The sequence below is a fragment of the Manis javanica genome, chromosome Y, assembly GCF_040802235.1.
Source record: "Manis javanica isolate MJ-LG chromosome Y, MJ_LKY, whole genome shotgun sequence".
NCBI lineage: Eukaryota > Metazoa > Chordata > Mammalia > Pholidota > Manidae > Manis > Manis javanica.
The window spans coordinates 5445894-5456901 of NC_133175.1; the positions used below are offsets into that span (position 1 = coordinate 5445894).

At 36.2% G+C, this 11008-nt stretch overlaps 1 protein-coding gene across 6 annotated transcripts in view; it reads left to right on the plus strand.

Moving 5' to 3' along the window:
- Positions 1-11008, plus strand: part of LOC140843040 (kelch-like protein 4) — a 116258-nt gene that overhangs the window by 85602 nt on the left and 19648 nt on the right. The window contains exons 4-8 of one of the 6 annotated variants that reach the window (XR_012127614.1): positions 2560-2761; positions 5390-5576; positions 6740-6893; positions 8627-8841; positions 9208-10954. Coding sequence is in view for 5 of the 6 variants with exons in the window: in XM_073228252.1 (XP_073084353.1) it covers positions 2606-2761; positions 6740-6893; positions 8627-8754 (438 nt within the window). In the remaining variant the exon portion in view is untranslated. Of the gene's footprint in view, positions 1-1296; positions 1387-2559; positions 2762-5389; positions 5577-6739; positions 6894-8626; positions 8842-9207; positions 10955-11008 lie in introns of those variants that run through there. The other 5 variants (XM_073228252.1, XM_073228249.1, XM_073228251.1 and 2 more) reach the window with 5 other exon arrangements.

An 11008-nucleotide genomic window follows, 5' to 3' on the forward strand; every position in this document is an offset into this window, starting at 1 on the left:
GTCCATGAGGTCTACACTTTTCTCCAGGTGTATGCATTCTGGTGCAGCCTTCTCTCCTTTTGCTCTTTCAATATTACTTCTGTTAAACTGTATTTTTATAATATATGTGGTTTTACGAGGAGTTCTCTGTCTCACCTCCCACACCACCACATTCAATCCAATAAAAATCTCTGTTGTCTAGTTATTTTAGTAAAATAAGTATAGTTCTTGCTTTAATAATTCTTTTGTGATATACTATTGATAGTATAAAATGCAAATGTTTAATGTCTTAGCAAAGGGTTAAACCCCAAGAATTAATTAAAGTCACTTGATTTGTGTAGTGAGTAACCAGATTGCCCTCCTGAATGTGAGAGAGCTTTATCCAGAAACAACCTCACAGACACACTCAAAATAGTATTTTGCCAAATGTCTGGACACTCCACGGCTCAAGGTGGGACATAAAATTTAGCATCATTATCATATAAGCAGTAGCCAGCATCAGTGAAACCTTGAGCCAAGTGTGCTATATTCATTTTATAACTTTTACCACAGTGTCTAAGTGTCAGTTTGAAAAGAGGAATATGAAACCAGAGATACCAAAGAAGACTCTTGGGAAGGGGCATGGAGGAGAGGGTTTAGCTTGAAATTAGGAGCAAAATAATTCTAGTATAAGGCAATTTAAATTAATCATGACTCCCTAAATATTTCTCTATAGTACTGGGTGTGGCAGTACCATATATAGATATTTTAGACCAACTCATGACTATGTTTTATTTAGGTTAATTCACTGTATTGCCAAACAATTTTCAACCATCTCATTAGGCAGGATCTCTGAAGCCACAATCAATTCTATCAAAAATTCTAATTTATGGTTATATCTAAATATGACCCTTCATGTAAAGCATTGTAATTATTTCTTAGCTTTCTCTAATGCATGAACCAATCGGATAGACTGTACTACAATCTATATTGGCCACCTCCCTTCCTTTCTCCTCTCCCTCCCTCCCACAATCTCATTTACTTTCATTTTTTCTTTTATTACATTAGAGAGTGGTTACAAATGAAAAGGAAGTATGGAGTCTTCTATAGTATCACCACTATACTATTCAGTGTGTACATATAGTACCAGTAATTTACAACCACAAGGTTTGCAGTGCTTTATCTTTTTTTAACCCTTTCACAAAAATTATGTCACTTATGAAAAGCAATTTCAGTATCAGACAAAATGAAGTAGACCTGAGGGCTTAGGTCTGAATCCATACCTGCTGTTCACTACACAGGAGATGAAAGAGTTCACACAGCCTTTTTTCTCCTCAGATTTCCACCTTCCTCAAAATCCCACTGCTGATGACAGTGTTCATGAGAGAAACCTGTATATTGTGCAGTTCTGTACAAATGTGATGTACGGTGAGTTTTTAGGAACAGTTCTATTCTTTTGCTATAGGTGAGAGGGTTTTCCTCTGGGGACATCTGCTACAGTAAGATCATCATGTCTTTGTCAATTGTTTGCTTCAGTCACAAAAGGGCTCTTGGTCTAAACAAGCAAGTTACCTCAGATTTAATGGTATCAGAGCTTCCTAACGGGTATGTCAAACTTGAAATATTTTTCTATTAGGTGAACTCAGTTGCACAGTGACAAACTCAGAGTGGAGCTGATTGTCTTGATTTACCCAGACCCTCCAGTTATTCAGAGACTATCTTTGGCTTCTTCCAGAATATCTATTTAGTGGGCAACATAAATTGCCAACTAGACATGTTTATGTCTACTGCAGAAGTATATTTCATCGCATTGAAAAGGAGATTCTTACTGAGAAACATGTTGGAAATGATAATTGTGCTGTCACAGAAAATGTTTGATCTTATAAATCAGAAAAAAATAGACTTGTATTTTGAGAAATACAAAATGAAACACAGCTGCCTGAAATTTGGACCTGACAAAATACAAGGTAACACTGTGACAGAAGGAAGAATGGAGATATAATATTTGAGAGTCCCACTGTCCCCCCAAAATAATTCCACAGGAGTAACTTTTAGATTACCCTGAATCTAGAGATTGTTGTCCGTTATAAAAGAAACCTTTGCCTTGGTTAATAGAAGATCATGTTTTCCCATAGAGGAAAAAGTTTTTCATCAATTTCTTCCCCTCATCTCAAAGGAATTCAGCATGTTCTCCCCTCAAAGGCACAGCCAGAGCTACCCCTCCCAGGCCTTCAACATAGTACCCAACTTGACATTTTTCAGCCTTTCTCTTAAGGTTTTTTGACTAGAGACCAACTCAACATCAGTTCTGGAGTCATAGGCTGTTGTCACGTACAACAGCTAGGAAAGAAAATGAACTCAGCTGCTCACTGTGTGGCCCATGAAACAGTTACGGTCTTTCCTTGTATTCTGTAAATATCCCTCTTCAGCCTCACAAGCAACCCTTCCCATGCCCATGCCTCCTGTCACAGGCAATATAAATGCATATGTATCTCTCTCTGGCCTTTTCTGAAATTCAACAAAGTGAAATGTTTTCATATTTTCACTGTGTTAAGAAGTTTCCAAAGTACAAGGTTTCAGTAGAAGACCTTTCTTTTCTAGGAACACTTCATCAAGGTAATAAAGAACCAAGCTTCCAGCTATTGGGATGTCCAATCTTCTGTGCATTGATGACATTGATGTGCCTGATGAAGAAGCCATTGTCAATGCTGTCATGCAGTGGGTAGGTTATGATGTGCAGGGGAGGCAGCAAGACCTGGAAATGCTGCTCTCTTACGTCAGACTGCCCTTACTGCCACCACAGGTAGGGACATCTACGCGTGTAGAACAAACTCTCGTTCTGAAATACCACTTGGCATTAATCCATTTCTTAGTTGCCTGGTTTTATTTTATTCAGAGGACATATTGAAGGACATATGCAGCCTTTAATTTGCAATATTTGTGATGAAGACAGAGAAAACAAGGATTTTTTTTGAAACTCTGCCAGTAATCCCTGAACATCAAGATACGCATTAGCTTCCATTTCCTCTCTCACCAGACAGCACTTGTAACAACGAGGGAAAATGCCTAGGTTAACTGTCTTTTTCTGCCCACCTTCTATTCATGGCAATGATAATTGGTACAGTAGCATGTCAGAGGAGACTCTAGGAAGGAGTTAGACTCTGGATGATCACTACTGACATGGATAATTAGCTGCTGTGATTGAAAGAATACTGTAATAGTTGGATACACTAGACCATCATGATAATAGCATCTTCATCTTGCATGCTGAAGGATCACCCTAAAAATAATTCTAAAAACAAAAACTCTTGTATGAGATTCAGGATTGACAGGTCTCATATTGAATTTTAGTATGTGATGTTTAGGGAAGGTGGAATACAGTCCCACTACATAATTCTACCATTAGTGAAAACTACACTTTTTCTCTGTTGCAAATTGATCAATAGTATATATCCTTTATGTATCATACATATGAATATATTGCACACTTCATATAGAGCCTCTGGCTAAAGGCTTGAAACATCATCCACATTAGGAGGAGTGACCTTATCTGGACCTAGTGGATCAGCGGTGTCATAGACACTACAAAAATTAATTGATTTTCAACAAAGTTACTAATTAAATATTAATACTGAAAAAGAATGCTGATTTGCTGATGATTACTCTACATTTTTTTTTACTTTTAGGTGTAAGTTAAATTCCATGGAATGCTAGTAATCTTGAGAATCTATTCATATGGAAAAAAAAACATTGTCCTCCTGGATATAGCAAATTATTCAAGGGGCAAGGCAATAGTCACATCAAAAAGAGAAACATTAAAATATACATGTAACTTAGACCCAAGGCTCAGCATCTATGGAAATTTTACACTAATGTTCTTATGTGTGTTACTCTCATGAGAAGGTCTATACAATTTAATAGATTTTCTAAGGCAATGCTACTCAAAATGTCCCTGGACCAGCTGCATGCCATTTTTCTGGAAGCTTGTCAGGAACTCAAATTTCTGTCGCCCACCACATATATACCGAAACAATTCCTGGGTACAGGGAGAAGGAATTTGTGTTTGAGCAAGTTCTCCAGATGATTCTAAGGTATGTAAACATGTGAGATGCACTGGTGTAAAGGCTCAGACACATTTAACTCTACACTGCTTAAAGTCAATATGACATTCTTTCAGCGAAGTGCTTAGTTTGGACTTCTCTTACATTATTAGAAGATGGGTAAATTTCCAGCCCATACAACCAGTGGTACCTTGGCCTCCCACCACTGAGCAGGCCTTAGAGCCTAGAATGGGGACTCCTGGGGACTTCTGCTGATGATGGCAGTGGTGGGTAATGGCATACCGAATACAGGCTTTCCAAAGCAATTTTGAAAGTGACCTTAAACAAATATTCTAGAAACGTAATATATGAAGAGAATGGTAGTAAACTTTTGAAGAATATTTTTGGAAGAAAAAATTTACACAGCCCAATTTTCAGACCTATTTTCAGCAGTGTATGCATTAGGAAATTCCTAGGGTCTCACCAGCCAAATGAAAAGAGGGATCCATCAGAGATTATAGGTAAGGTGAGAACAGGTGAGATTTACCAGTGCAGAACAGGAAACTTCAGGTAAGTTTTAGAGAGTGAAACCAGCACCTTCATTACAACAAAGTGATACTCTTCTCAATGTCCTGTGATACTGTGAACCCCAGACTCCAAGGAACAATCTAAGTGATGCTTGATAAATTCTGAAACAAATGTAATTTCTCAGCTGATCTCAGGAAAAATACTATATCTAATATACATCCGATTCATTTAGGGTCTTACTGTGTCAGGCAGTGATGGTTTTGCCAGAAAGGACTAGCCATCTACTTTTGATGATCTGTTGCCTTTTTCTTAACACATGTACTTCACTGATGTACACACGTACATGTGTACAGATAAAAGGCACCTACTTTCAGAATACTTTACAAAAATGATTTGATGATAAAGATGTGACACCCTGCAGGCACTGCTGTTTCATTTTCACTGGGCATGTTTGCATTCCCTCATCTAAATCCAGCTTACAGGTGGCTACTTAGCCAGCTACATGCAATAGACTGGGAGATGCTTGCTTTGTGTTCATGCACACAGTCCTTCGCTTTGAATGCTTTAAGAAACACATTTCATGAGTGCTTTTTCACGTTCACCCCTTGAGAGTGAATGTGTATGCATTCCAATGATGAATAATACATCAAATCTGTAGAGTACTTTAGCTACTACATGGAGGGCTTTAGACACTTCAGATCATCAGTGAACACAAAGTATGTCACTATGCAATTTAAAATATTAAAAGACAGCATTTCTACATTTGAATTAGCTATAGAGTTTTCTCCAAATTTCTCTAAATAAATATGATCTTTCTAATAGTGGGCTCCTCATTTCATATACCGCGAATAATTGCTTTTCAGTTACTGGTGGATCCTGAAGACAGCCCCATGTTTACTGCTAACTTGAGTGCCAGAAACCCCTGATAGAAGCTATGAAGTATCACCTCTTACCTGAGAGGAAGGCACATGCTGCAAAGCTCTTGGACCATGCCTAGAAAATTCACTGTGGGAGCTCTTTATGCTGTGGGAGGAATGAATCCTATGAAAGGTAGCAGGACAAGCTAATTAATTGAAAGTATCAATTGAAAGAGATGATGTATTCTAAACACCCTCTGAGTTATGAGGGTGGTATTTAAGCTGTATTAAAATCTTGGCATCTAAACCTAATTTTAGGCTTCTTTATGTAATTTCCTTATGGGAAATAATGTTTTATTAGTGTTGGCTATTCTCTGAACAGGTACTTTTGTGGCGCAAGTTTTAAATATGAGCATTTTCCCTGCAGTATGAGATCTTTTCAAAGAAAACTTATTTAAGGTTTATCATAATGGAACGGACAAGGTCCTCCAGATTAGCTTTTTGTCAGAAATAGAAAAGTGGCCTCCAACACCTTGATGTCATTTTCGTGTTAGGTACTCAAAGGCCAGTCACAAAGGATCTTGAAGTAAAGATAATAAGATCAGTAGTTAAAACCTGGAATAAAGTAATGATTTTACGTAAGAATTTTATCAAAGGGAATAAGGAAATATTTCTGAATCCATCATCACTTTGAATATTCTAAGAACCTATTTACATATAATTTTTTTACATATAATTCAGTATATATTTTTACATATAATTCAGTAGACCCATGTTTGCCAAAACAGTGGGGCAAGGATTTTGTAGTGAAGTTGACTGTTGAGGAAATAAAGTCAAGCTACTTAAAAGTCACCAAATCACATGTGGAAATTTCATTGGACACCTTGTAGAAAATGATGTGAACATCAACGTTCTGTGCTACTAGGAACTTATTCTTCCTTTTGATATGTGTAGTTGTAACTTTAATATGGAAATTGAAGGTGATACAGGAACTAATGCCAATTAATCACATCTATAAAACAAGAACTTGCAAATACAATTATTTCCAATGCAGTAGAGTAAACTCAGAAAACGAGTAATCTTCAGAAAACAACAAACAATGAAATTTTATAATTAATTTCAGGTCTGACAACTTGTTATTTTATTGCATTTTACTGAATAGAATGAATAGTAACAGTATGTTGAACGGTGTCTTGTTTGATATTTAAATTAAACAGGTACTAAATAGAAAATGTAAGTTACAGTCATTCTTAGTTTCTGATTAGAAAAAAGAACCTACGTTTCAATGTGAGTGGTGGAAAATGTTGTTGGTGTTTGTTTTGTTTTTGTGTTTGTTTTCTTTTTTTATTGTTACAGAACATGGGAATACGTATTTACAACTCATCAGTTTCTGAAAATGTGTCCCTACCGCCCCTTGACTCCATTACCACAGTTTTATATGGAAGGACGCAAGAACCAGCTTCTGAGACTTTTTGTGTACCTACAGCCTGGAAACATAAAAGACCCTGTGGTAAGTTGTAGCCAACTAATATAGTAGTAAAGCTACTCTTTTTGATTATCTGATCCTTGATTTGCATTTTGCAAACATCATTTCTAATCCTTGCACTAAGGCTACAAGATAGATTTATCATCTGATTTGGCAGATGAAGTGACTATAAGGTTCTTCAGTTTAGATAGCCAACCCAAGGACAAACACCTAGAAAGACTAGCAATGGAATTCTCACTCAAATCCTATGTTCCTTTTTGCTATATTGCCACTATTTCAGAAGAGAGAGCAACAACAGCAGAACTGATTGCCCTCTCTGAGGGTTTTAGAATCTGTTGAAAAACTGGCATGAGCACTTAGGAACCAAAAAGGAAAAAGGAGAATACCTAAGTATAGCAAAAATATTACCGAGGTAGCATTTATATACATAAATGAGTATTACATTTTAGAATGTACCAATTTTCACTCCTTCATAAAACTTTAAAGAATTTCTGCAGATATGCCTGTTCTTACTCTGTTACTTCTATTACCTTTCTTTTTAAGGTATTTTTTGTACTTACACCTTCTGATGTTTAGGAAAGGTAGTGCTTCCTCAGTCTTTAATTTCCTCTCTGACTCATGCAAGTAACTTGGAATTAGTTGCTAAATATGTATATCACACAAGTGGCTGGGGCTAAATATGACTCCTACCATTTAAAGTAATCAGAAAATCATAAGCATGATCACAGTCAAACTTTTTAAACTGGGTTTTTGTACATACAACACAATCAGTAGCTTTTCATTTATTAAAAACAATAAACTCAGATGGTATGGAAAGGGACAAGTTATTCATTTTTAGATCATTTTAAACATAGAGGAAATCACTAAGCTGTCTTAGGTATGCTTTACATTTGAAAAATAATTTTTCCAATTTCCATCTTGGTTATTAGTCAGGAACAACCCTGTTGTACAAAGGAAACTTTTAGTACACTTTAACAGCCTTTCTGAATGACTGGTAAAAAGTACTGCCTACAGAAGTGACAACTTATTATGACATAATGACAATTTATTATGGCAGTGATGACAATATGCTATAGCCGAAAACTTGGTGTTTCAGTACTTGAATAGAAAATTAACTATTAACACATAAAGGAGGTAATAACTCAATGTCATATTGAATATCAATAGTAATAAATAATTTTAGTCTTAATTATAATCATTAGGTTCACCATCATGAAACTTCCTATGAATCAACACCAAAGACCCATTTAAAAGGAATTTGCATTCCTGTTCCTTAGGTTGTTTGCATTTTAGATTAGCATATACACACCCCCAAGCTGAAGTTTCAAAGGGCCCTAATTAATATAAAGAATGGTATAATAATATGTATAATATATTGAATGATTAAGTAATTAAAACCATAGTGGATGTGTAAATAAGTGAGTGGTAGATTCCAAGGTAATTTTTTGTGTTTGTCACCTGTGTTAGTATTACCAGAAGCATACTGTAGCCAAAGAAGCCATTATGAGCATGTAAGCCATATATATAGCAAATAAACCATTTTATTCTGACACGAATTTGGATTGAGGAGTGGTAAAAATTTTCCTGTTGTCTTGCCTGCCAAGTTGGAGAATCATCTGGCCTACTTAACATTACTGTGAGTTGCAATCACTGATTCTAAGCTATAAATTTTAGGTACATCAATAAAATGTGAATGGTGCCAATTCAACATTTTTATCCATGTGTTTTTTTACTTTGTCCAATATCCGTTTTAACAGATCCTACAAGTGAAAAATATGACCTCAGGACCAACAGCTGGCTACATAGTAGCGTAGCCTTAGGTTTCAGTTTGGAGTTTCAGTTATTGATAGTAAGCTCTGTGTCCACGGAGGAAGTGATAGCTTAAAAACCTTAAATACTATGGAATGTTTTGATCCAACTGGCAAAAGCTGGACTGTGGTGACTCCCATGTCAACACCGAGGCACGGCTTAGGTAAGAGCTTAGTGTTACATAGTATCTAAAGAATGTGTAGTTGTTAGCAGAGATTTTTTAAAGTATAACCCAGATTGGAATCTGATAAAAGATTATGCCTGTAGAAAAGATTTTATGAAGGGGATTTCTTCTATGCAATTATAGGACTTTTTTCAAAATGATGGGTAACAGTTAGTAAATAAATAGTTTACCTTAAGCTTCAAAAAAAGTTAGCTTTTCTAAAGAATGTATACTTAGTAAGGATATTTAAAAATTAAATTCAGCTGCAAGTTATTGGATTTAGCCAAACCATTAGCCAAAATGTCTCTAACATGCTGAAAAGTTTAAGCAAATAGTAAAACCCTGTCAAACTCTCTCTTGTTTCAGATGTCGTACTTGTGAATCCGATCTCCTTTCTACTGGTATTTTAACCAGGTCTGCTTTAAGGGAGACAAAAACTTTCAGAAGGAATACATTGTTGAGGAACATAAACTGACACCAGGAATTTTTTTCTAAGCTCAGTTTCGAGGAATGAGCACATGGTGATGGAGAGACATTGTATTTCTAGTTACATGAGTGTGACCCTTCCCAGGATGTCAAGTTGGTATTTCAGCAAAAGCCCTAAGGATGCAGATCCAAGGCAGGGATATTTAGAAACTGTGTAACAGCTCTAGGTTACACTTAAGCCATAGGTTTCCAATAAATTGAAGGAAGATGTAATAGAAACCTCCGTAATAGTGAGGAGCATTGATTCTCCTGAATATTCGACAGAGTACATCTTTATGCAAGCTAGGCTTTGTTTATAAAGAAGAATTACCTTAGTAAGTCAATTAAGAACAGACTTGTATACAACTAAACAGTGGAAGATCAAGGTCTGCTATTGTTTACCCCAAATTATCTAACACGTTGTCTATGTCAAATGATAGACTGTATAATATGCAGCTCAGTCGTGTCAGTGTGATTCATTGACATAGCTTAGAAAACATATCTTGAGGAGAAATCACAGCAAGTTTTAAAAATCTCTTTGATATCGCTAAAGAAGTAAGAGAGGTGATGAGGATATACCACTAAGAGACTGAGATGGTGAATAAGGTGTTGGATTAAACCAATTATTTGAATTCCCAGCGCAGATAAGCAGCAGTTAGAGAGGGGTTATTTATAGAATGTAATGGAACAAACTCTGGACTAAATCTCAAAAACCCCTGTCTATTTAGTTATCCCATGGGAATCTCTTTTTTTAAATCCCAGAACAAAGAGAAGGGTTTCAAAAGACCTACTACAGATAGCCTACAATTCTAAAATTTATCCAAGACACAGTATCATATCTCATCTACCCCTTAACATTCAAAACCTAGCCTTGAAGTTATGCCAGAAAAAATCAGCTTCCCTTTTCTATGATAACCCCATAAAAGTGTATCTCACTACTTCCTTTGACTTCAACGTTACAACAGTGATAGCCTCTCACAATACAGTAACTACAGGCTGAAAGTTTCCTAGGATTAATAGACCACATTTAGTTTCATATCAAGAGAAGTAAATCATTCATGTATACACAAAACCATTTAAGAAACATAAAATTGTTAGCCCATCAGTTGTTTGCAGAATGAAACAGTATCGCTTATCTGTGGTGTACCTTGGTGAGCCCACATGCTATTTTTATCCTTTAAGGTGTAGCTGCCCTTCAAGGACCAGTGTAGGCTGTTGGTGGTCATGATAGGTCGAGTTATCTAAATACTGTAGAAAGATAGGACCTTGAGGGATGTCAGTGGACTTATGTGGCCAGTATGTCAAATTCTAAAAGCATAATTGGCATTGTCGCATTAAAGGGCAAGTGAGTAAACCCAAACCAGCATGCCCTTTGTTCTCAGGTCATATGATAAGAGCATTTTCTTGATGTGCCCCATCAGTGAGTAAGGATTCCCAGGGAGCAGGACATCCTAGTTATCAGTCATAAAAGGCGTTTTAGGAACTCTCCATTCAATATGACAGAAAACACTTTTCTAAAAATGAACATTTAAATTAAATATTCTGTATTCCCTTGCCACTCAAGTGTCATTCTGGGACAAGCATCATTAACATTACCTGAGATCTATTAAGATATGCTGGTATGATATCTTACTCTTGGTGATGGTTATGCGATATGTATGCGCATTTCAAAATTTATCAAGTTACACATTAATATTTGTTC